General features: G+C 41.5%; 1 protein-coding gene across 1 annotated transcript in view; it reads left to right on the forward strand.

Annotated features, from left to right (window-relative positions):
• The first annotated feature begins 267 nt into the window (after window positions 1–267).
• Window positions 268–27575, forward strand: part of OPRK1 (opioid receptor kappa 1) — a 108199-nt gene continuing 80891 nt past the window's right edge. The window contains exons 1-2 of the mRNA XM_075584385.1: window positions 268–614; window positions 25736–26052. Of these exons, the coding sequence (XP_075440500.1) occupies window positions 25754–26052 (299 nt within the window). The 5' untranslated portion in view covers window positions 268–614; window positions 25736–25753. The remainder of the gene's footprint in view (window positions 615–25735; window positions 26053–27575) is intronic.

Here is a 27575-nt window from a genome sequence, read left to right on the forward strand (position 1 = left end):
GCAAGTGAGCATATTTACATTACATTTGTCTGTATCTTCATGTGTTTATTTTTTAAGTAAAGTGTATGTGTTACCACGATTGATATAGATTCAGAAATATATTGACAGGAGATTCTGCTCTTAGGCTTTCTCCATCCTTCAGAGCTACTGTATGCCTGGGCTTTTTTTCAGCACTTGGCAGACAGATGTCATCATGTGAGCTGTTGATCCATTCAGGCATCTGAGAGCGTGTATTAGACCAGAGTGGTGTGTGTGAGGTAGGGACTGGGAGCCAGAGAGAGTAAATGAAAGGGAGGGACTGCGAACCAGAGGCAGAGTTACAAGGAGGTTATTGAATGAATAAGGAGAAGCTTTGGAAGGAGGAAAGTCAGGAATACAAAGATATGCAGGCAGAAAGATTAGTTGTGACAGGGCACAAACAATGCACTGGGCTAAAGCCTGAGATATAGCTTATTGTGGAGTTCATATGTCCTGTAGCTTTGCAGAGGGATATGCCCTGCTCTTTAGGCTGCTAGAAGAACATTGAAACTAGTAGATACAACAAGAAAATCTGCTGCTGCTGCTGCTGCTGCTGCTAGCATTGCAGTTCACTTCTTCAAAGCTGTCTGACACAGGTAAATTGATTTTATCAAACCCTAGTTAAGTGATACTGTTACAGTTGTAAGAACTGACAGAATTAATTATGAAAATGGAAGAATTGTTGTTTCTTTTTTTTAGAGAGAGAAGTTATAATGCATTGATATCTTTAAGCAAGTGTCTGTAGTAAAAGGAAGGTATCATAACATTGCAATCTGAATGCACTTTACCTTTATTTTTCATATTAGATTAAAAAGATTTTTAAAATATAAAGAAATTGCTGACTGGACAGGATTAACCATCTTTACTGTACCCATTAAATATAGCGGTAGTTACTATTTAAATAATGAATTTCCCTTGACATTCTTAATGTTAATGATAACATTTTACATTTGTTTCCCAAGAGTTAAATGACTGATTACAGAGAAATACTTTGATTAATAAAATAGAAGAATAGACTAGAATGACAATTCTTTCAATTATTGTAATAAAAATGTGGACCATTTCATAAAACGAAATAAGAGTCTTAAGTTTATTTTCAGATGGATGATAGAATATCTTGTTTAATGAGGTACCACAGATGCAAAACAATGATTTTTCAAAACCAAGAACAAAAGGTTATGCTAGATCTCAGAAGAGTGGTTTAAATTTTTTTTTATTACTATAATTGTATTGCTGAATACATATAAATTCTGTTTTGCAATGTACAGGTATACATTTCTGTATCTGCATGGTTTTAGTGGATTTTATAGTGTGATTACTCTGAATCTAAAGTACAATTAAAGCATGTTTTACAACACGAATACCTTTAAGGGTGATTAGTACTACTGTATAGTGAATAGTTGCAAATATTCTCACAAACATCCTGTGTTTTGCTCAAGTTTGCACTTGTATCATAAACTCACTAGAAATAATAAATAAATGTACATGCATGCACTACTACTGTAAGTGTGAGTCATTTGTGTTGAAAGGCTTGTTCTTAAGAATGTATATATTTAAACAAAGTACCAGATTTCCAGAGTTCTCAAACTGCATGTGGCTAAAGAACTGTGATATTACAATCTAATGTTAAACAATACACAAACACATTCAAAACCCTTACACATTGTAAAGACCCTTATGAGAGAAAACATAAGTGTAACCCATTCAGTGCCTATGTTTAGAACAAAAAACTTTGTTAACCCCATAGACACTACAGGAGCCAGCAATGCATATTCTTTATGGTAGTTAAGTGGTTAATCTCTTAGATGTAAAAAATGCTCATAACCTCTTGTGCTATTAGGAATTCTAATAAATCCTGATGATGGTCATCTGCTTGTAATCAACAGAGAATTGCAATGCTCAAGAGCTCTTTATAAATAATTCTTTAAAAAAAAAAATTGAAAGATTTCCTTATTTCCAAAAAAAAAATGATTTCTCACCTGCAATCATTAGCGACATATATTGGTATGACATTATTCATTTTTTCTTATTCCGTGGTGTGTGTCATGTTCACACATATCAAAGCATTAATAATTGTTTGCATCTACTTGCATTTGTTTTTTACACCAAGTAAAACATTGGTGATTCATAAAAGTAGCTCATGCTTGCATTTGTTTGTTGCAAAGGTGCGACACAGACAATCTTTAAACTCAGCCTCTAACTCCACCCCAAGCGTCATATTATTCTTAGTGGAAAAAAAACAATGAACCACATGCAGCACAACATGTCAATATTAGTTTTACGTATTGGAGCTTCAAGATGTATGCATTTTTAACTGTTCTGTTCATCACTATTACAACAAAATTGCTTTGAACTGTACTTCATAATGTACATAGCCCCCAGAGGTTGCTCTATTTCTTGGCTAGGTATCTTAGGGGTAGATCCTCAGAGGGTCTATAATTTGTAAAGGTTATATTATCTAATTTTAACGTATCCATATCCGTATCGCATATCCCAAAAACTGCTTAACGCTAAGTTGTTCAGCCTTTTTCCTTACTTTACAGACCAAGAGACATCCGTTCATGTCAAACAACGCTAATTATGCAATGATATTTAGCGCCTTCTGAAAGCTGCCCTTACTCACTGCTAAACCATAAGGAGCATTGTGTTATTTCTACAAACAGCCTAAAAGATAAAAGGGAAGGTCTTAAGTGGTACCCATATGAATGGACTGAGTGTTGAATTGAACCTTTTCATTACATGTGTTATACTGAAATATATATAGTGGAACATATTTATGGCAGAAACACAACAGATATATAAAATTGTGTCATTAAATTCATGTGTTAAAAAAAACCTAATCCCTTATAAAAAGGTCTTGAAATGTATTTTTGGACAGAAAGCATATTTATTATGACGTACTGTATAATAAAAAATCATTATAAGAACTCAGTAAATAAAACTAATGAAAATACATCTCCAACATTATTTATCTTAAACAGGTCACACTGTCCACTTCATCTAATTACCAGCCCCATCATGCACGTTTCAGTTCTTCCAATCAATATACATTTTTTCTAACATGCCTGCCTATTAACACCACAATGACAGAACTGCTTGACTTCAGTTTCTTCCGGCCAAATTAAAAAGATATAATGCATGTTGATTACAGCAATTAAGACACATTGCTATAATGTTAATACATACCTTATAAGCATAGTAAACGAGAAAAGAAAGTGGTGCACAGCTGACTAAGAAACGATGGACTGGAGAGCGAAAGTATTATTAAAAGATTTTATTTAATACATGTAAAAACGGAGGACTGCAAGAGATCCCTCTAACATGTTTCACGCTACACCAGTGCTTTGTCAAAGAGTAGATAGCAAGTGCATACATGGTTGTTTAAATACTATTTACCTTCTACGCATGTAATCATAGGGCCAAATATAATTATAAACACCTGATAATTAAGCAGAATCAGTCCAAAAACCTGAACCGGATCCTTCAATTCAAGGAGAAGGAGCAGCTCAGTAAGTAAAGGCACTGACTGGCACTGAGTTTGAAGCAGGGGAACATGGTTTAATTCCCAGTGTCAGCCTCTTTATCGCCCTGTGCCTCAGGCACCAAAAACATAGATTGTAAGCTCCACGGGAAGGGGCTGTATCTGCAAACATTTCTCTGTAAAGTCCTATGTAAAACTAGCAGCGCTATACAAGAATAAACAATTATAAACGCTATTAAAAACAACAGTAACAAAATAATATTTTGTTACATCACGTTTTGTATAGAGTAGATACATATAATATATAAGCAATAAATTAAACATATATATATATATATATATATATATATATATAAAACACCTCTATAGTTTATATATAGTCCCCCTGATAAAGCACATTGTACAATTGAAACGCGTTGAGCTTTCATCATTATTTTACCATTACGTCATCACACAGGAGTGTCTTTGCACCTTCGCGTGGAGACGTCAACCAGTGGATCGGCTGTTGAGCTGTGCAGTTGTATGGTCTCCACGGATCCAAGTGTTGTGAGCTGTTAGTCTGAGGACCTGGTGCACCGGATCCGAGCAGAATTTCATCAACGGATGTTTCAAGCTCTCACTGGTGTATGTGTGTATATATTCTGCATGGGAATCAGATGTAAACCCTACAGTCTTGAAAATTGCAAAGCCAGCAGTACAACCAACTTCACACTGATGATACCCATTAAGGTTGAAACATGTCTGTGAGTGGTTTCTCTGGCTTTGCATCTGATTCCCATGCTGTGCTTAAAGCTGTGTTAACAGCGAGCATTCGCTTATATGGGCTCCATGTAACAATGGTTTTTCAGGCAAAAGGTGACACGGTGTGCTCATTTGCATGTCATTTCCCAGAATCCCTTGCTACATTGGAAACATTGTATGCTGGGTGATAATGGCGAAAGGCAGGATTGCAGACCTGCCTAAGGCATGTGAATGTGCTAGTTTTGTTTATACAAGTGATCTTTTTATTTGCTATATATATATACACACACACACACACACTGTATAGATGTAGCCAGATTTCTCTCCAGCCTACCCCAGAACGTGTGCTGCTGAACCGCGGAACAAATGTGGAGTGTTCACAGCAAAGTGCAAAGTGCAGTTTTAACTGCTATGGTAATTAAGGGTTTAACTTTTCCACTACCCATCCGGGAGGCTTAACCACCCGCCTGGGGCATTTACCCCCCATCCCCTAACCCTTCTACCCCATCACCTCATATAAAAATGGGCTAAAGCACTAGTACTCAAATAGCTAATAGTGCTTTTACCCATTTGTGCAAGAAAAAAAATTACAAATACACAATACAATTACATTGACATTATAATACTGTACAGTACATTAAAATAAACTCACAGTAGGCAACAAACTCATTGATTGCCACTGTGGTTACCTATGCCCTTAACAGGGGAACAGATAACCACATTAGCAATCTACTACTACCCTCCCCTACACCCCAAACAACCCCCCTCAACATACAGTAATGGTCAAAATCCCTATTATCTATAAAACCTTAACCAGCCAGCATATAGTAAATACAAGTTGTTTTTACCTTTGCCAGGATGAAGACCATCATCATCAATCTGGTCCTCCTCATCTTTCTCCTCCATTTTACTAACTGTAAAATATTTTTTTTTTTAAATATACCGGCCTGTAACCCCTTAATCACCATAGTGGTTATTAACCGCTATGGTAATTAAAGGGTTAACCGCCTCCCGCTACCCACCCGGGAGGCTTAACCACCCTCCCCTTGGCAAGTACCCATACTCCCTACTCCCTCCACCAATTGATTGTCATTGTTGTAAGCTATACCTACAATGGGGGCAAGCATTTACACAATGACAATGAATGGGCAACCTAAAATAAAAACATCCAAAAAATTAAATAGTGTACATTGCATTTAAATAAAACCAACCATTAGCCAATAAACCCATTGATTGTCATCATAGCTTACAGCAGTGACAAAGGGTGAAAAGAGACCACAAAGTCAATGAATTTTTTAACCTAAAAAAAATATCCACAAACTAAAATACTGTACATTACAATAAATAGAAACAAACATTAGCCAATAAACCCATTGATTGTCACTGTGATAAATTACGCCCAGAATCGGGGCAAGGACTGCCACAATGGCAATGAATGGTAACCTAAAAAAAAAATCCAAAAAATAAAAGACTGTACAATTAAATAAAAATAAACATGAGCCCAAAAATGCATTTATTTATCAATGTGTTATCTAGTGTGAGGACTCGGGAGTCTCGCGGCCCTCCGCGCACTCCCGCAAGATGCCGATGCACGCGCAGCCTCTCACCTTCTGCTCCGGCTCCCGTTGCCGCTTCCCGGGAATCCCGCACACTCACGCGCGCCTCCTCACGCATGCGCAGGGCTTCCCCCGCTGGAGCGGCGCCCTCTACCCGCACGGCGTGCATGCGCGTTGGGTCGGTCCCTTGTCGCGTCACGCGCAACGCTCCCAAGCGATGTGTCAAGGAAAAAAATCAGCTTTTAAACACTCACCTGCCAAAGCATCTCCTAGCCTATTGCTCCTCCTGCGGAGGCTGCACCTCTGCTCCAGCCCCCCTGGGGGATTGGTTCCTTCTGCACATATATGCTCAGCTGTGCCACTGGCACTTTGGCTGAGCATAGTTCTTGTTCCCTGTGCTTACCTCTCCTGTCTGCTAGATACCAGCCTTGCCTTGCCTTGCCCTGCCTTGTGATTTCCCGTGTACCGATCCAGCTTGCCTTTGGACTACCGCTTCTCTGGACTACTGATCTCGGCTTCCATCGACCATCCGTCACTCTCCTACCCTGACCTTGGCTTACCGCCTTCTACGATCCGGACCTTTCCGGACGCGACCCCTGTGTTTGTGGCTGGTGTTTACCCATTCCCATCTCAGTACTGGGGTCTCGTCTAGTCTGTGGTGAGCACGGCGTAACAGTATGCTCAGCCCCACAAGCGTAGACCTTGCTGGTCCTCAAACTGGAGAAGTACTTAGTGCAGTCTGACCATCATATGGACTCCCTACGGAAGGTATTCCGGAGATCCCATAGAATGTCGTGGGTTCCTCAACCAATGCCTTATCCAGTTTGAGATGACGCCCTCCAGATTCCTTACGCCTAGGTCCAGGGTAGCCTATATGCTCTCATTACTTATCGACGATGCTTTGACTGGGCCTCCCCCATCTGGGAACAGAGAAGGGACCTCACACAAGACATTGGACAATTCACTAAAGAGTTCAGACGTGTCTTTGATACCCCAGCTCACAAAACCACTGCCGCTTCCTCCCTCTTTCTCATTTCTAAGGGGAATCGATCCATGGCCAGGTATGCAGTGGAGTTCCGGACAATCACCTTTGAGACAGGGTGGAACAACGGGGTCCTTTCTTCTGCCTTCTGGTGGGGTCTCTCGGAACCACTGAAGGATGAACTTGCCGCGCAAGAGCGTCCAGCCAACCTGGAGGAGCTCATCGCCGTCTGCATCCGGGTGGACCAGCACCTGCAGGAAAGAGCAGTTGAGCATTCTCATCATCGTCAGGTACCCAGCAAATCTTCCTTTGTCCTCCATTCTTTTTCGGAGGTTCCTGCTGCCGATGTTCCGGAACCTACGCAGTTAGGAGGCAACAATTTGTCCATCTCGGAGAAGCAGCACCGCCGCGCATCAGGTATTTGCCTCTATTGCGGAAATCCTGGTCATCTGGCTCTTCGCTGTCCTCTCAAATCGGGAGCCGGCCGAACCCCACTGGGTCCCAGAGGAGTCTCCGTGGGTATACTCTCTAACTCCTCTATTTCCAAGGAATCTTTACCCAACAGAATCCTGATCCCGGTATTCCTTCAGGGCCCGGGTTTTGCGGTTACCACTTCGGCCTTCATCGACTCCGGTTCGGGAGGTAACTTTGTCGATCAAGACTTTGCTACTAGGAACAACATTCCACTTAGAAGTAAGAGAACCCCGGTGGGATTGGAGGCCATAGATGGACGTCCGCTACAACTGGCCTTTATCATCCTACAAACTGTTGACCTTTCTCTCTTGTGCGAACAGACCCACAGGGAAGTGATTTCCCTGGACGTCATCTTTTCCCCATCCGCGGAGGTCATCCTGGGTCTTCCTTGGCTGCAACGTCACAATCGTTATCACGTTATCAATGGGATAAACTAAGGCCTTTCTCATGGAATACCAAATGCTCCACGACCTGTGTTACACCACCTCAGAAAATCTGCAGCATGGAAATGCCCGTACAGGTACTGTGCCCTTTACCGAACTACTATTCAGAATTCAGGGACGTTTTCGATAAAGCCAAGTCGGAGACACTTCCCCCCCACTGTCCCTTCGACTGTCCCATAGACCTCTTGCCAGGTTCTGTCCTTCCCAGGGGACGCTTCTATCCCCTCTCTCTCCCTGAGACCAAGGCCATGTCTGATTACATCCAGGAGAATCTTCAGAAGGGTTTAATCAGAAAATCCTCTTCGCCGGCAGGGGCAGGATTCTTTTTTGTCAAAAAGAAATATGGCACCCTTCGTCCGTGTATTGACTATCGGGGCCTAAACAAGATTACCATAAAGAACCGATACCCCCTACCGCTAATATCTGAATTGTTCGACCGTCTTCAAGGTTCTACCATTTTCACCAAATTAGACCTGCGTGGAGCATATAATTTAGTGAGGATACATCAGGGCGACGAGTGGAAGACTGCCTTCAACACAAGGGATGGCCATTATGAATATTTAGTTATGCCATTTGGCCTGTGTAATGCCCCCGCGGTCTTTCAGGACTTTGTAAACGAAATATTCAGAGATCTTCTCAACAACTTCCTTATTGTCTACCTCGACGACATTTTGATTTTTTCCAAGTCTCTTCCGGAACATATTGAACAGGTCAAGCAGGTACTACTATGCCTCCGACAGAACCACCTCTATGCCAAACTGGAGAAATGCCACTTCCACCAAACCTCTACTACCTTCTTAGGATACATTATCTCTGATTCTGGTTGTTCCATGGATCCCTCCAAACTAAAAGCTGTCATGGAGTGGCCCCTTCCTAATCTCTCAAGGGCATTCAGAGATTTCTGGGCTTTGCCAATTACTATAGAAGATTTATCCACAAATTTTCTTCCATTGTTGCCCCTATCATGGCCCTTACCAAGAAAAGGAGCCGACGTCGTGTCTTGGCCCCCTGCAGCAATCCTGGCGTTCGACGTCTTGAAGAAAGCCTTTAGTTCTGCTCCGATCTTGATTCACCCTAATCCTAAACTCCCTTTCACCCTAGAGGTGGATGCTTCTGACATCGGAGCCGGCGCCATCCTATCCCAAAGAAAGTCTCCTTCAGCCAAGTTGCACCCTTGTGCTTTCTTTTAAAAAAAATTTCTTCTGCACAACAGAACTGTGACGTAGGCAACAGAGATCTACTAGCTATCAAACTTGCCTTGGAGGAATGGAGGCATCTATTAGAGGGTACGGAGAGTCCAATCACCATTTTGATGGATCATAAAAACCTCATGTATCTGGAGAGTGCTCAACGCCTAGGTGCCCGTCAGGCCGCTGGTCTCTTTTCTTTTCACGTTTCAACTATATCATCTCCTTCATACCCGGTTCCAAGAATCTTAAGGCTGATGCTCTTTCCCGGCAATTTCTAGTCGAGGACAGAATCGAAGCCAGATCAGAGACATTCTCCCCTCTAAGCTCATCATATCCGCCAACTCATTCGACATACTAGACGACATTCTTCGAGATCAGACCAACATCCCAGAGGGTCTGGAGGTTCCGGACGGTTGTCTCTTTGCCGCACCACCCTTTCGCAGAAGGATTTTGGAGTGGGGTCACTCTTCAAAGAGTGCCGGCCATCCTGGTTCTAGAAGAACTGCTGATCTTATCTCACGGACATTCTGGTGGCCCAACATTCAAGTAGACTTGAGGGAGTTTGTCAAGGCATGCACCACATGTGCTCGGAACAAGGTCCTTCGCAGCAAACCCCCAGGACTCTTACACCCCCTTCCCATCCCAGACCGCCCCTGGAATCATTTGTCAATGGACTTCATTGTGGAACTACCCATGTCCAGGGGCATGAACACTATACTCGTGGTCATCGACCGCTTTTCAAAACAGGCACACTTTGTCCCTCTCAAAGGGCACCCAACCTCACCCACACTAGCAGAATTTTTTTGCAGAGAGATCTTCCGCCTTCACGGAGTCCTCTTGACCATCGTTTCTGACACGAGTCCCCAGTTTGTTTCAAACTTTTGGCAAGCTTTTTCCAAAAAATTGGGCATTTCCTTGCATTTCTCTTCTGGGTACCACCCCCAGACAAACGGTCAAACAGAGAGGACCAACCAGTCGTTGGAGCAGTACCTGCGCTGCTTCGTCACGGATACCCAGGACGACTGGACAGACCATCTTCCCTAGGCGGAATTCGCCCACAATTCCTTACGGAATTAATCCACACAGGTCTCTCCTTTCTTCGTGAACTATGAATTCCATCCTGCACAGATACCCATCACCCCTTCCTCTTCAGGAGTTCCAGCAGCAGACAATTCAGGAGAATTTGAGAAAAGCTTCCTCTAGACAGAAGTTACAAGCAGACCGCCTCCACCGAGAAACTCCAGAGCTACGGCCAGGAGATAAGGTATGGCTTTCTTCAAAAAACATACATTTAAAGGTTCCCACTCTCAAACTAGCACCAAGGTTTTGGGGCCCATTTCAAATCTTGGAGAGAATCAACCCGGTGGCATACCGCCTACAACTCCCTTCCTCGATGAAGATACCATCGGTTTTCAAAATTTCCTTGTTGAAACCCGCCTACCGCAGCCCCCCGTTTTCCAGATCTCTCTCCCGCACCACCATCTCCTCAACTGATGCAGGGGCAGCAGGAGTATGAAGTCCAGGCAATCATCGATTCTAGGATCTCAAGGAGAACCCTCCAGTATATTATCCACTGGAGATGATATGGCCCAGAGGAGCACTCTTGGATTCCTCACCGCCAAGTTCATGCACCCGAGCTCATCAGGAGGTTCCACCAGAAATACCCCCTTAAACCCTGCTGGAATCGCCCAGAGGTCTCTCTTGAAGAGGGGGGTACTGTGGGGACTCGGGAGTCTCGCGGCCCTCCGCGCGCCGATGCACGCGCAGCCTCTCACCTTCTGCTCCGGCACCCGTTGCCGCTTCCTGGGAATCCCGCACACTCACGCACGCCTCCTCACACATGCGCCGGGCTTCCCCCGCTGGAGCAAAGCTCTCTACCAGCACGGCACGCATGCGCGTTGGGTCGGTCCCTGGTCGTGTCGCGCGCGACGCACGCGCAATGCTCCCAAGTGACATGTCAAGGAAAAAAATCAGCTTTTAAACAGTCTTACCTGCCATAGCATCTCCTAGCCTATTGCTCCTCCTGCGGAGGCCGCATCTCCGCTCCAACCCCCCTGTGGGATTGGTTCCTTCTGCACATTATGTATATGCTCAGCTGTGCCACTGACACTTTGGCTGAGCATAGTTCTTGTTCCCTGTGCTTACCTCTCCTGTCTGCTAGATCCCTGCCTTTCCTTGCCCTGCCTTGTGATTTCCCGTGTACCGATCCGGCTTGCCTTTGGACTACCGCTTCTCTGGACTACTGATCTCGGCTTCCATCGACCATCCGTCACTCTCCTACCCTGACCTTGGCTTACCGCCTTCTACGATCCGGACCTCTCCTGCACAGACCTCGGCAAATATACGACAACTCTGATCTCTACTATCCCGACCTGGCTGCCAAGACCACTCTACATTCCGGACGCGACTCCTGTATCTGTGGCTGGTGTTTACCCATTCCCATCTCAGTACGGGGGTCTCGTCTAGTCTGTGGTGAGCACGGCGTAACATCTAGACACTCAAATTGGCATAAACACATTGCCAATCAATGGGAATCCTAAAAAAACACAATTAAATAAAAGAAAAGACAAGTGCTTTTTACCTTTGCCGGGATGAAGCTTCATCCTTCTCATCCAACTGAGGTACCAATAACTCTTGACCCAAGAAGCAATGATCCTCATAATTTCTTTTAAAACAAATGGGCAAAAGCGCTATTATCCTATTTATCCTACCAGTGCTTTTGGCCATTTGTATGTGTGGTGATGGAGTAGATGGGGTGGGGGATGGGGGATAGTTGCCCTGGGAGGGTGGTTATGCCTCTCAGGTGGGTATCAGGAGGAGGATTAACCCCTTAATTACTATAGTTATTAATAACCGCTACGGTGATTAAGGGGATACAAGCCAGTATTTGAATTTTTTTATTTTACTGTCGGTGCCTACTGAAGAAGTAGAGGAACAAAAGACAATGACATCCTTCATCCTGGCAGGGGTATGTAAAACTTTTATTTACTATAGGCTGGCTGGATCATAAGGACTTTGCCCATTATTGTACTGTATGTGTTGGGGGTGGAGGGGGGTGGGGGGTTGTTGGGCGTGGATGTGGTAATCGGTTGGTAGTGGTGGTAACCACTAACGTAATAAAGGGGTTAATCACTGTCACAACCCTCCCGGTAGGCCTAACCACCCACTCTGGGGAGACTACCCCATTCACCCACCCCTTCACCCACCCCTTCTATCCCCATCGAACCAAGTACTTTGGTTTAAACCTCTAGTTGCTAATGTAATTTAGTTACTTTTATTTTAATTACATAGGATTGAAGCAGGAGGTCTCCAGAGCTGGAGTGCATTCATTTAAGCCTTGGGGACCCACTGCTTCCTGAGTTACTTTCCTTGGTATGGGGTGCCTGTATTTCCAACAAGTTTAATTCTCCCGTGTCCCGTGACCGGGATATGTACACCTGCAGGCGATACTGGCACCCCATAGCGGGGCCTGTAACTCTTGAAGCAAGGGGTCCCATAGGATGAAATTATTGCAGTTCAATTCTGGAAGCACCCTGCTTCAATCTCATGTTATTAAAATAAAATAAAAGTAGCATGATTGCCTGTTATAGGTGCACAGAAAGAGGGACTTATTGTGTCTACTCTCAGTGTTCCAGAAGGATAGACAGGTCAAGTGAATTTTAACTTTACATATTTGCATTGAAGTACCAGTATACAACACAATTTTGTACTGTTGTATAACTTTGGCAAATGGTAGATAGCAAATATCAATTTATTTTCCAAGTATAACTAAACATTAGAGATGGATAAACCAGTCTAAATCCGTTTCCCAGATTTTTCCTAATTTGCCATTCATAATCAGTTCTGCGGTGTAAAGTCCACCTACAGATTGTTACAGTTTCAATTCACGTGGATTTATCCAATACCGCCATTGGATACAATCCGCTGGTGGATTTTAACAATCCATCTGCGGAATCTGCAATCCGCTAACGAATTTTTAGAATTCAATCCGCGAATTCAATAATCTGCATGCGGATTACTGAATCCACAGATTGGATTCTTAAAATCCATAAGAAGATTGTGTAATCCGCCGATGGGCAAAACGCCATTTTTGAGACTGATCCGCTGAAATTGCTGGACCAAAGAAATCGTCTGATCCGCAGCGGATCCAAATTCACCCCAAAACGTTGCCTCTCTCTACTGAACATCATGAACACTTAAATAGAAGAGTGCACAATGGAATCATCATCTTGTTTTAATGTAAATATTAGACGTGTTGGTTGATGTACTAAAATATTGTAAGGCAAGTATAAATTTGTGTCATTTATATGTAATTTGTAATTAGTCATTTAAATTAATTTGTAAATCTAAGTTACTGTATTTATATACTGTACATATATGTAGAATTCCTTCTTTTGAAGTGAAACTTTTTTGCTGGCACCTTCCTAAATTCTCATAGGACTAAATCTCGTTCAGGGGAGACAAAAATGCATCACAATCAGGTGCGTGCACGCGCGTCCCCACTTTCTCAAAATTCTCACAGCACTCAGTCGTGCATGCAGATGAAAATGCGATCAGGCAAGCAAACCTTACTTTTATAAGCAAACGTGCACAGCACCAATACTTTTATATCCAAACCTGCCACAGCACCAGCACTTTTATAAGTAAACCTCCCACAGTATCAGTACGTTTATAAGCAAACATGCCACAGTACCAGTACTTTATAAGCAAACCTGCCACAGTACCATTACATTCATGCAAGAAACTTTAATTTTAACTCTCAATACCATTCCAACTACATGATCAGTTTCGACCATTGATGCAGTCTTTCAACGACATTTAGATACTTTACAATCCAAAATATATGTATCTTACTTTAGTTATTATAAGTGAATTGTATCACATATTCCAACTTATACTCCAACTTATACTATGGACATTTCTGCAGAAAAATAAATTATACTCTCAAAAGTCTTTAATTCAATCAAAAACATCAAAATCAAATTACAATTTCATTGACAAAACACTAAGAAGTTTCACTTAGAGCGTGTGTGCTCGGCGCACACCCCATCTTTTTTTCTGTATTTAAATCAGGGTTAGCTTCATTGCAAACCTACTTGTATTGTTAAAAAAAAAAGGATACCAATCAAAGCATAGTTTTCACTTTTAAATTTGACATTATACAGTATTTGATTTTATCAGGTGAAATTATTAATAAATGAATTGAAAAACTTATATGAGACAGTGTTTCTGGAAGCCTGTTCGATTTTAATGAATTCTACTATCGTCTTAGTCCTAGTGTGTCTGACTTTTTATCATGTGCCCATCATATTGAATCCCATCTTGCATGGTTCAGATAATAGGAAGAAGATTTTAGTCAGTAATTGTGGTACTATAGTTTGTAGATCAATGGGACACAAAGAAAAAAAATAATGGACTGTGCACTGGACTCTTCAAAATGTTTTACTCTATTGTTGTTAAATATATATAGAATCTTTGGGAACTGATAGAATAACATTTATTGAGATGAAAAGTAGACTACTGTATCCCAAGAAGGTTTATGTCAATCAAAGACCTATTTGGTGGAGATGTGTGAAAGTATTCAAAATGCAGTCATGAAATATTTGATTTGTTTCTCCCCAAATTCGATTCCTTGCCAAAGGTGACAACCCTCAGAGGGATAATAATAATGTTGACAAACTAGAAAGCTTTCAGCGAAATATCACAAAATATTGTAGCAAACAAAATGGCACCAAAAATATTTTGCGAAATCGAAAGCATATGCAAAATTTCACAGAAGTACTTAAGGGGTCATATGGCCCGCTGAATTTGCTTCTGAGTCTATGTTGTTGGTGAATGTAGAAGCAGGAGGGTGGGAGGAGAAATAGAGAAATTAAACACTTATTATATATCCGCTGATACGGTCGATTTAGCCGTTTTCGGCCAAAATTATAAATTGGAGTCAATGGTGAATTTTAGCCCAAACTTCCCAATCGACTATTTCGGGCGATATAGAAAAAGCCCTTAAAATTGTCTAGTGGTGTGATAGATAGATAGTGGTGTGATAGATTGACTGTGTGAGTGCTCTACCGTATATTGAGTATTAATGTGCGATAATGTGAGTGTATTAACTGCTCATTGTTATTGAATGTATAGAGAGTGAGAGTGATTGAGTTTAATGACAGAGAGAAAGGAAGGGAGATAGAAAAAAAAGCAGTTTAGTAGTTAGTTTTCATTTTAGTTGTTTGTTAATGCAGTTGAAAATTATAGTTAGTTTTAGTTACCCAGGGAATTACAGGCATACCCCGCATTAACATACGCAATGGGACCGGAGCATGTATGTAAAGCGAAAATGTACTTAAAGTGAAGCACTACCTTTTCCCACTTATCGATGCATGTACTGTACTGCAATCGTTATATACGTGCATAACTGATGTAAATAACGCATTTGTAACAGGCTCTATAGTCTCCCTGCTTGCGCACAGCTTCGGTACAGGTAGGGAGCCGGTATTGCTGTTCAGGACGTGATGACAGGTGGATGCGTGAGCTGCCGTTTGCCTATTGGGCGATATGTACTTACTCGCGAGTGTACTTAAAGTGAGTGTACTTACAGCGGGGTATGCCTGTAAGTTTGTTTAAGTTAATAAAATTAGTTATATTTAGTTATACAGTAGTTTTAAAGTAGTTAAATTATTTTCGTTTTTTATAGTTGTGTATTTTCTTTTAATTTATTTTTTCAGTGTGCTTACTTGTTTTTTGTATTGTTTTTAATATTAGCACTGTTTTATAAATTGTATTATTTGATTTTCTCTGTTTCTTTATAATGTAATTCCTTTAAAAATTATTTTTATCTTCTTAATGTTTTGTTACTGAGAATGAGAGGAAGGAAGGGGAAGGTGAGGGGTGGAGAAGCGGAGTATTAGGAGATGAGAAAAGGAGGAGAGAATTGTGAGGCCGGTGGAACATGGCAAAGGGGGCCAAGGGAGCTCCAGAGATCCGGTTTTGAATAATGCAGATGGCCACCAGGCTTGGTACCACTGAGTTTGCTCGGGTCCCGGATTTGAAAGTCTCAGAGATGCCAAGGTGTTAGGGCAGGCGGAGTACCGAGTTATGATTGAGTACCCACGTCCTTGCTTTAATAAGGACTATGCGGTGTCCATTTGCCCGGCCCCAAACTCTGAGGAGCCTGGCCCAGCGGGGGGTTCAAAGTGGCAGAGGTGCCAGGTTGGCGCATGCTCCTTTGCAGAATTGAAATCTGTACCTGCCCATCTTCAGGGTTCCGGCAAATCGCTGATAGTCTGGTAGAGATATTCCCATGCTCTCATTTGTTGAGGTATTCTGTGAATGAGACTGAAATCCTATAAGAAACCTAGCTCAGGAGATTCTAAGTGCCAAGACAGCAGCGGAAAATTCGAAATCACCAAAAAATGCTCTGTGAGAAATAGCAGCGAGCCGGCTTCAAGGATTTTGAGCTGAAATATTTTCTAAGTCCCGACTTTTTGCGGCCAAGTTTTACAAATCGAACGTAGTGGTCGCAGCTGGAACTACATGCAGTTTTGAGTTCCAGGAGGTTTGGAATTTACTCCTCACAGTCAAACTATTTCAACGCTTCAGAGCTTATCCAGCGGTGGTGTGTGGAACTTCATGCCGATTTGAGTTCCACGACATTTCGGGACAAGTCCCGGTCAACTGAAAACTTTGTTTTAAGGACTGTAAAGGGCTTTACTAGCATCCCCTCCCCTTCCCCTCCCTCCTTTCCCTATCCCTTTCCTTGTTCTTCTGGAGTTCAATTATATATGTTACATTTTGGTCTCTATATTTTTTGATTAGTCTCTCTCACTCTTTGTTTTTGCGCTCATCACTTTTTGTTCACCAACACTACATGAGGATTCTGGGCAGTCTCTTTCACGGTTGAGCAGCAGCAAGGAGTTGGGGCCAGTATTACCATTTATTATTTATTTTTATTATCTTGTTGATCCCTGTAACAGGGGACTTATCCCTGTTCACAAATGTGCCACTAATCCAGCAGTGTGGTGGTTAACTGCTGGTAGGCAATTAACTAACACCACAAGGCTGTTTACAGGTGTTACAAAAAGCCTGCCTCTGAGACAGGAAGGGAGATTCCTTAGTCCACAACTGGGCTGAACCAAGGAAGGACAGATGTCTTGAGTGGCAAGCTGACAACAAGACAAAGGGGACAAGATTCTAAACCTGGAGCCAGACATTGCCTTAGCCCACGTTGGTACGGATCCAAGAGAGCAGAGAAGCTTCCCCTACAGCTGCCCAGCTAACAGATAAGACTTTTCGTATAAGACTATTATCTATGTCTATGTCTATTGATAAATGTCTCTATGATTTGGGCTGGTGAATCGCTGGGCTAACCACGCAGTTAAAGAGAACTGGATCACAAGTGTATATATACTCCAGAGTGGAGCGAATTTGTTTGCTGATTTACATGTTTGCTGTGTTTAAAGCAACAGGCTCAATAAAGCCTTATTTTAATTTCACCTTAAAACAGTCTCCATTGCGTACGATTCATTCAATATTCTCAGGTAGTGCCCCAGTCTTTCCCTTTACAAAAGGGCTAGGAAAGTCTAGTTTTTCCCCCAGATCCCCAGTAAGTGTGTTTTCGTCTGCATAATTGTAATCCATTATGTGTATGTCTGTTTTAAAGGAATAAATCGCAATTTGTTTTACTTCTTGGTTTTGCTCAGTGATATGATCCCGGCATAAAGATGTAATTGCCAGGTTTCCTGTAACACCACAAAACCCCAGAAAGGATCGTAGCTCCATCACATTATCTGTTCTGGGCCAGTTCACTACCGCTTCAACCTTAGCTGGGTCGGTAGCCACTCTCTCAGCAGGCACTATGTGGCCCACATAGGTGACCGAAGTGCGGCAGAAGCGACATTTGTCCAGGGACAGCTTAAGGCCTTATTTTACCAGTCGATCCTGAACCTTCAGAAAACATTCTTTGTGCTCTTCTAACGTTCTTCCGAACACAATGATATCGTCCAGATAGACTGGACATTCCCGGGGATTCATATCACTAATGGTCTTTTCCATTAATCTTTGCAGCGTTGCAGGTGCACCACAAATGCCTTGGGGCATCTGGGTAAACTGGTAATAATCGAGGGGGCAGACAAACACTGTCTCTTCCTGGTTTTTGGGGCTCATGGGTACCTGGTAGTACCCAGGTCCAGCACACTGAACCACTAGCTGCTAGATAAGGCACTGTGGCTTTCTTCAATCTGCGGCAAGGTATATTGGTCTGGGATCGTGCATCAGGGTGTGGTAGTCAACGCATAGGCGCACAGATCCATTCTTTCTCCGCACCACCACAATAGGGGAGGCATATGGGCTACGGGACTCCGTTACGATACCCGCCGTCTCCATACCATCCAGACATCCCTAACATCCTCCATGTCTCTAGGAGCTATGCATCTGGAATGCTCCCAGAATGGAGTGGCGTTGTTCAATTGGATCATGTGTTGAACACACTTGCTGCAGCACACATTCATCTCACTGGTGGAAAACAACTCATTGCATTCTGCCAGTTTGTCACTTTGCCATTTCTTCCACTCCGCTGGCAAAGACGATTCCCCGAAGTCGAACTGCAATCTGGGAGGGTCTTCTCGCACGATAGCCGTGTTCACGTGAGTCAGGGATGCTATTTGAGTAACCAAGTATATCTGACCCAGTGTTTGACCCACATCAAACTGTATAAGGTAGGGCGAGATATTCTGTATGGTCACCTTGAACCGGCGAGGAAGTGCAGACTTCCACTCCTTCATTTCTGGCACCACATTGAACCATTTCTTGGCGTCCTCTTCGGGCGTGGTCTCTAATGAAAACTACCAGTCGGCCTCATCGCGGCATGGTTAGTTAGGTACAGCGGCCATGTGCCTCACTCCCCCTGGTGGAATCTCTGTCAACCCCTTTTCTAGGTTGAAGAATTGTTCAAATCCTTCTTGGGCAGATATCCTATAGCATTCCTCTTTGAATACGTAGTGAATCCGCAACGATGATGGGGTAATTCGCCGGCTTCTTGCAGATAGGCTTAGATCAGGGCTCTCACCACATCCATGTTGGTCCCCAATATGATGGGGGAATTTGGGTGTTCCCAGGGCTTGGGACATATCAAGGCTTCCACTTCCATGGGGTGGGTTTTGTTGGTATTGAGCTGTGGTATATCCAACCACACTTGAATAATGCCGTCAATGGGGTAGTCTTCACTACTAAGGCCCCACAATTTTATCTTCTCTGCCGAGTGCATAGTCAGATGCTTAAGGTGCAGATCGTAAAATGGCCTGTAGATGATGGTCACTTGAGACCTGGTATCCAGCAAGGCGGAATAGTAGATACCCTCCACTAAAAAAGAATTACTAGGGGCGCTCTGTGGTCTAAATAGAAGACATAATATCAAACGCTAACAATATAATTAGCCTTAAATTGAACGTGCATAAATACAACCGTGTATTAATAACTGGATGCTGAAAAGTCCCAAGGTATCCGAGTATGCAGGTAACTGGAATTGACCGTAACTCAGCACATGTGAATGAAAAAATAAAACAACATAGTGTAATACTGTAGGGAGACAATGCCCCTATACTAATGCAACTAAATGAATATTAGAAAAACAAATAACAAACAAATTATATATGGAGTGATTGGGCAAGCACTAAACGTTAAAAAGAACTATTTAATAAAGACAAAAAATAAAATTGACAAAAAAATATAAAAACATTAAAGACATCCACTGTTCCTGCATCCGGCAGCTATAAGAATCCTACTTACAAACTGCAAGTAGGTCAAGCGCAGTGAAATGGTATCTGGCGAGCTGCTCCTCTGCTACAGATGTATGACCGGGATGTCCTCTCTCTCTCCTACCCAGACCTGCTGGGTGTGTGGAAAGGACCACCGTCTGCTAGGGAGCTGGTTCCGTTAGTCGTCAGACCTCTCCTGTCCACAGTCTCCGGTTCACTGATCCGCCTCTCTCTCGCGAGAGAATCCACCATCGGAAGGGGCATGAGGCTGCTGTTTGGCGCCTGAAATTTCACAATCAGGAAGGGTATAGGGATGTGTGTGCTGAATAGCCGAGACGCAGGGTGTGTGATGTCACCCTACGCGTTTCGCGGATTTATCCGCTTCTTCAGGGGTAAGATGTGCGGTAATAGTCCCTCTGCCTTTGGTTAAATAGTCCCAAAAGAGTCCACAAACATAGAAATCATGTGGAATCAATCATTATAATCACAACTGGCCTGCTGAACACTTACTTTCATAAAGACATATTGGTTCTATAACCACATGAAATCATAATACTATTCAAAATAAACTAATAATTAGTGAATTTTTTTTTTATTAAAAATAAAAAAATATATAATAAGATTCATAATAGAATATCAATGGTAGTAACACTCTTGGTAATTTAATTAGTGATGTTAGTAGAAGTTTATTACCTCCATTGTAATTAGTCTAATATCTAATACCAACCTTTAATAAGTCCCAGAAATAATAATATTTAAAAGGTCGTATTATCACCTTTACCATTGTACATACATGGCTATACATATACTCAATTAAACATATATATATATATATATATATATATATATATATATATATATATATATATATATCCAAAACCTAACCAAGCTCTAATATCATAAAGAAGCATGGATAGACTTAGCAATCTGGGATGCAATGATGCTAATAGAAAAAACCCTTATATTCTCCTAAAGATATCCAAATGGGAACATTATACATATGAATATAGCCATAATTCATGGTTCAGAGGAAAAAACAAAAAATAAAAAATAAATTACAAATTGTGGAGATTCCAAAGGGATAATACAGATTTGAGGAGGTTAATTCACCAGAAATGGAGCTATACTGAATTCCACGTTTAACCCCTGAGGGGCCAGTGTCTTAAGCTCGTAGATCCAGTATAGCTCCCTTCTCGCCAATTGTTTGGCCCTGTTGCCCCCTCTCCAATTGTAAAAGGGCGCTTCAATAGCTAGGGTTTAAAGTGTATAGTGCCTCTAATTTTAGAGACTTGATGATATGTTTAAGGACATATATTGAAACCCACATAAACATGTGGCATTGAATTGTTTTCATAATACAGTAACTACAATCATGAACCTTCACAAAATCAAATGTTAAAATAAAAATATATATTATAACCAATTATACTTTGTTAATAATTAGTAAATTTAGTCCATTATGAATTGTAACTCTTGCGCTGCCCACGAGCAAGACAGGACCCTGGTACTGAGGTGGAGAAGTAGCAAACCACACACCCACAGCAGTGGAAGTGTGACTGGCAGGCGGATTGTCAAACGTAGCCGGGTCTGGGTTGGAGAGAGTGGGTTTATCAATACTTGCCAAGTTCTTGGAATGGAGAGTTCATAATAGTCAAAGTCCATTAGCCGTGGTCTGGGGTTGGAGAGGTCAGAATTGTGGAAGTCTGTATAGCCGTGGTCTGGGTTCGAGAGGTTAGTATCGTAGAGGTCCGTATAGCCATGGTCTGGGTTGGAGAGCTCAGAATTGTGGAAGTCTGTATAGCCGTAGTCTGGGTTGGAGAGGTTAGAATCATGGAGGCCCATATAGCCGTCGCCTGGGTTGGAGAGATCCGCAGAGTCCAGGGTAAGCCGGGATCAATATCCAGAGAGCTTCCAAGGTCAATCCGAGTCGGTTCACGAAGGGTTAAACTGCAAGGTAAACACAAGACAAGGAGCAGGGCACAACAGATGTAGGAGCTCAAGGCTACAACAAGTTATGCTCAGCAATGACTGGGAGTGAGAGCAGGGTACTTATGGGAAATAGGAACCAGTAGCAAGGGAGGTGGAGCAGAGGCGCAGCCTCCATGGTGGCAAGGATTGGCTGCAGGAGACAAGTGGGCTAAATGAATACTTGCCACACAGCTGGGGAGCGGTGCACGCGCGGCGCGTCCAAAAATAATGTTTCTACAATTTTTATGGAATAGGTTGTTTAATTGATTTTTTGGAAATGTATTTAAAAATTAACACGCAACAAAAACAATAACAGCATGACAACCTGGAGTCAACATTTTCTAATATTTAAATTGCTTTACAAATCTTCCTATCAATGATGACCACAAACTGCAAAGGCAAATCAGATATACTTCATAAAATCGAATTTGATGATGTTATTTGTGACTTTGCAAATAAAGAAAAACAGAAAGAGATAAATACAATGTTTGTAGTAATATTTGCAGAATTTCAATGAAGGTTTGGTATTTAATTGGGATGTTTGTGCGTGGGGTAACCAATTTACACTTAGCACAGAGCCCCAAATATTCTTAAGATGGTTCTGCTTCCATGCAATGTCTTCCAGATAAGGGATGACCACGACATGGATATGTGAAATAAAACACACATACACATCTGAACCCTGCTATAACCCGGTCCTTGGGGTCCACAGAATGAGACCGCATTATAACAGGGATCGCATTAAAATTTCGGCACGCAAGAACTTACTGGCATCGAGATCTCTCTCCTCTTTGCTGTCAGCTCTCACCTCACTTCATAGGGCTGTGTCCACATGTACGGCGTCGCAGAGGAGGGTCACATGACACAACACACATTTTTTAAATATTCAATTTAATACTTTATTGCTAACGGACACCTACACCATGTGGGAATTGAACATTAATTAATACATTCATACATTTTATATAATACACATGCAGGGATTGAACTCAGGACTTTCCATATACTAGTACCAATTCTTTACCTCTAGAGCACATGACCACAGTGCACAGTGTACTATATAAATGTTAAGTTTGTTTCTAAAGTCTATGATATCACACACTCCCTGTGGTGTAGAGGTACAGAATTGAGCTAGCATATAAAAGGTCCTGAGTTTGTTTCCTGTATTGGGTGTAATTTATAAATTATAAAAAAAAAAAAAATATATTATTTTATTTTTATTATATTGTATAATTTATAAATTATTATTTAAATGTTTTATCATTTATAAATTATATCATATTATGCAGGAACCAAATCCAGGATCTTTCATATGCTAGCTCAATTCTGTACCTCTACACCACAGAGACGGTGAGATTTATAGGGTCTGTAGTATTAATGATCAACTCCCACATGGTGTTGGTGTGTGTATGTGTCCGTTAGCAACAAAGCATTAAATTGAATGTTTAAAAAAAAAGTGTGCTGTGTCATGTGACGCCGTGACGCGTAGCTGGCAGCTGCAGAGAGGAGAGCATGTGGACACAGCCCTATGAAGTGAGGAGAGAGCTGACAGCAAAGAGGAGAGAGATCTAGATGCTGCTAAGTCCTCGTGCGGCAAAATGGAGGTTTTAAAATCTCGGGAGCAACGCACAGACCGCGTTTTAAGGGGATTCGCATTGTAGCGGATCATGCTATAACGGGGTCAAGCGGGGTTCACATACATATATACATAAAAATAATGGTGTAGCCAGTCAGGAAATAATGATCTGTATTAATTAAAGTGTGTATGTCCCACTCACAAATTTTCTTTGAATGTATGGCGTATCAGAGATTCAACCTCTCTCTGATAGGAGCAATTGTTTTGGTTCTATAATAGATGTACCAGCTTTCCATCCAGTGTAACTCAAATTGCAAAAGAGACTCAAGATAGTGTACTACACTGGCGACACACTTTATTCGAGCTCGGCTAGTCCCAAGAATTCGGGTATACCCGGGTGTATTGAGGTTTGTGACTGTTTTCTGCCCGAGTGCATTGAGGTATTTTCTAGGCAGGGATTGAAGCATTTTATTCCCACTGGCTGCAATACTGCACAGTATATATATATATACTGCATTACAATTCATGAATTTATGCCATCTGGTAGACACGCGAAGCATTGCAGCCTATTAAATCCTAATCATTATCATTTAACAGATTAGCCGCCCGTCAGCCAGGCATGAACCCAGGCTGGGAAGGCAAACACAACGGGGATTGTCAGAGGTGAGGAGCGGCGCATTCCAGGTATCTGCCAGGTACAAACTGGGCATTTGCTCGAATAAAGTGTGTCGGTGCAGTATGTATATAACCAAATATATTAAAAGCGACAGTTTTGCAAATGCATACTTACATTCTGTACATCAAAATTGCATCACGCACTGGAAAGGAAGGAGTGGGAGCTCCATGGCATTTTTCCTGCCGGTCTCTGCCTGCTCGGTAGTTGCTTCCACATACGTCACTTCCGGTGATGTCTCAAATCTGGGCTGATGCAGCTAGGCTCGGATCGCTCGGCTACCAGGACTCCAGACTCTGTCTCTCCACACCGTTTGTTGATTCAACGCTTTTCTCCGGAGCTTCATTCGGAATCCTATCCCATCCTGCCATATCTCTGTATTTAAGTCCAACTAATTATGTTCCACTAATTAATGTAATGATTATTCAATTTAGATAGATGTAGTAATCAAAAAGGCTTATACACATACTAATGCTATTAAATGACACTCATGACATAGCGACAATTCAAAAATAGATTCAATTGTTGCATGAGAGATGATGGGATGACACACAGTGATCCTGTGGTCATAGTTACATCAATATGGTGTGTACTGTAAATACATACAATGAACATATACTATACAATTAAGTATCTATCAATTTATTCACAAAAATAAAAATGGCACATATATCTAAAAATATCTAAAACTTGACACAACACTAGAGGAGAGAAGGATATGAGTAAATGCCAAAATATGACAAATCACAATTATAAGATGAATCTAATGTGTCAATTAGCCCATAACATCCTAAACCAGGAATCCTGGAATTTTATTTCACATATCCACATCGTGGTTCATCCTGCGCTCCCCTTACCTGGAAGACATCGCTATCTTGTTTGGACCTGAGGATGGTCTTAAAAAGGTTTTGAGTTGCTTTATATATATACTGTATGGTTTTTTAATATACTGTATGTTTATTTCACATATACACATTTGTCTGGAGCATGAGCATGTGTGTTTCATTTTGCAATAGCACATATAATATACCCACCCTAATTAGGAGCCCCGATTACAGCCCTTTCTTTTGTTCTGCTTCCATGCAGCTTAAATTCTCATAGTAAAATATTTCTTTATACTATTTATACTACTTTTAGATAAGCAATCCTTTTATTGACTTCCAATAGTTTCCTACATAAACTGCAGCCAATGAAGAACTATCTGCTCAGACCACATGCACCATACCAAACTCCCTAGTTCTTTTTCTTTCCTACTAATTTTCTAACTGTACTGTATAGTGATGGTCGTTAAACTCTGGTCTTTTTCTTTCTAAACCATCAGTACCCATTCGGTTCTTTGCCTTTCATTAAGGAAATATATATATATATATATATATATATATATTTTTTTTTAACTGTTTAAAGTACGGTAGATCAAAACTCTAGTAGCATTTTTAGTTGAGAAGACATTTATGGTAATATCTTATAATGGAACTAAAATTGTAAAAAGAGGTTAAGGGCCAGTGCAAAACAGTGGGCTGTCAGGAAATGGAAAAAGTATTTTAATAAAATGGAAAGGAAACTGTATTACAGTAATTGTATTCAAATGCGGTTCTCTACTTTTCCAAATAGTATTATTTTTTATCTGAATTTGAGAACTGTAAAAGTAATTTGCTTATTTTTGCTATAATTGAGAACTAGTCTCAGCAGATGGTGAGAGTTTATGGAATATGTAATTATTTCATGTAAAATCAGTGTGTGGTTTTCAAAATGTTACTGCTCATTTGAGAAAATAAAGGATTGACAGAGTTTTTATCAAAACACGCTCAATGTTTAAAAATCCTATATTTTTTCAATTTCCATTGTCTTCCTTTAATTTTTCTTTTGTCTCTGTTTCGTGTTCTCCCAGATCTTATAGTCCTGGATCATGATGGAATCTCCAGTACAGATTTTCCGTGAGGGGGAGATGGGACCAAAACAGCCTTCCTTGGGTACAACCTGCTCTCCTCATTGTGCACCTGCATGTACATCCAGCTGTGCTCCCAACTCCAGCTGGTTGCTAGGCTGGGATGACTATGAGAATGGCAGTGAATACCCTGAGTCACCAACACATGACAACCACACCAACATTTCCCCAACAATTTCAGTCATCATCACGGCTGTCTACTCCATGGTGTTTGTGGTGGGCTTGGTGGGAAACGCTCTAGTGATGTTTGTGATAATTAGGTAAGTTCCTTTATTGATAAAATATTATTTTAATTGTTTTGATATTTGTTGACACTCATTGATTACCTTCTATCTCTAATAAATGTTTACTAGAATGTACATTTGATTTGAATACATTTTAAAGACCTAATATGCAGCTGCATTACAGTAGATGTAAATTCTTTATTTTATTTTTCACGTCATGTTGTTATCTGCAGCAGAAATTCTTGCTATATTATGATAAGAATTTTATAAAATCTGTACACAGTATTCACCCAGTTTTCTGTCTAGTCAACGGGGGTAACTGAGTCTTCATATGTACATAAACCTAAACAGGTTTGCTAGAAATTACTTGAGGGTCATTAATTGCCTACAGTACAAGGCTTTGGAAATGTGAATGTCAACAATACACTAAGTTTGGCCCATGTGTGTGTCAGCTCATTATCTGATTTGCAGAGTGCCAATAGCAGGATTTAAGGAGGAGTTATGCAATGCACATATAATTTTGGGATGCATAAAATTCCTTGTCTCTGAGCATCATTTTGTTTCCTTATGTTTGTGTTAAATAATATGCAAGGTCTGAGATCAGGAAAAGGAGGAGGTGGAGGGGCTACAAGTGTGAGTAGTAGATAGTGTACATACTGTACAGTATATACACAACTGAAGATACTGTTAAATTAGGAAGTCCTCTTCCTCCTCCCCCTCATCATCCTCATAAAGCAAGTACAAAATAGGGCAGTTTGTCACTTTTTATACATGCAGTTGAGAAAATGCGATTTGATCATTTTTTCCCAAATTTCATATCGTGACCTCTGAACATGCCAAGAAGTTATATTTGGCAATGATAAATTTGAAGCTAATGGAATAGGCCCCTTAATGTCTTAGACAGCATCCATGGTCAGCGAGACCGAGCACAGGAGTTCGCGCACGGCACAATCACAATGCTTAAGGCAATTATCGCTGCCATGGACCACCAGTGTGCGCATGCGCCGGCGTGGTGGGGTGCGCGGTGTGCACAGAATCAGATACATTTGATTCTGCGGCACGACGACCAGGTCACGTAAGCAGTTCGCCCTATGAAGGCGAACGAGCTCCATGATGTCCCTGCCACGCCCCCCGACACGCCTCCCCATCGCAACTACCCTGGCCAGTAAATGCTGCAGCTAAAACACGGGTACGTCACACGCATTGTCGTGAGCACGCGCTCACTATAGACTCAGCCTTACACATTTTAAGCAACTGGCAAAACATAAAATAAAATAATTGTCCCGTATCACAACAATTTTTTTTAATACACTAAGACCCATAATGTACAGTCTGTGACATGAAATTCCAGTGACTGTTTTGTTATAAAAAAAAAAAAAAAAGGTTGAAAAGTAAAAAATAAATAAGAACTGCACATCACCAACATTTACAGCAAACTGGAAAGCTTGAAATTATTTATTCCAAAAATATGGGCTTATTAATCATTGACCTTTACTTCCACATTTAACAAGCAGTTGAATATGTCAGTGATCAAAACATCAAAATCTATACTATGTTCA

Source organism: Ascaphus truei, chromosome 2 (assembly GCF_040206685.1).
Source record: "Ascaphus truei isolate aAscTru1 chromosome 2, aAscTru1.hap1, whole genome shotgun sequence".
Classification (NCBI taxonomy): Eukaryota; Metazoa; Chordata; class Amphibia; order Anura; family Ascaphidae; genus Ascaphus; species Ascaphus truei.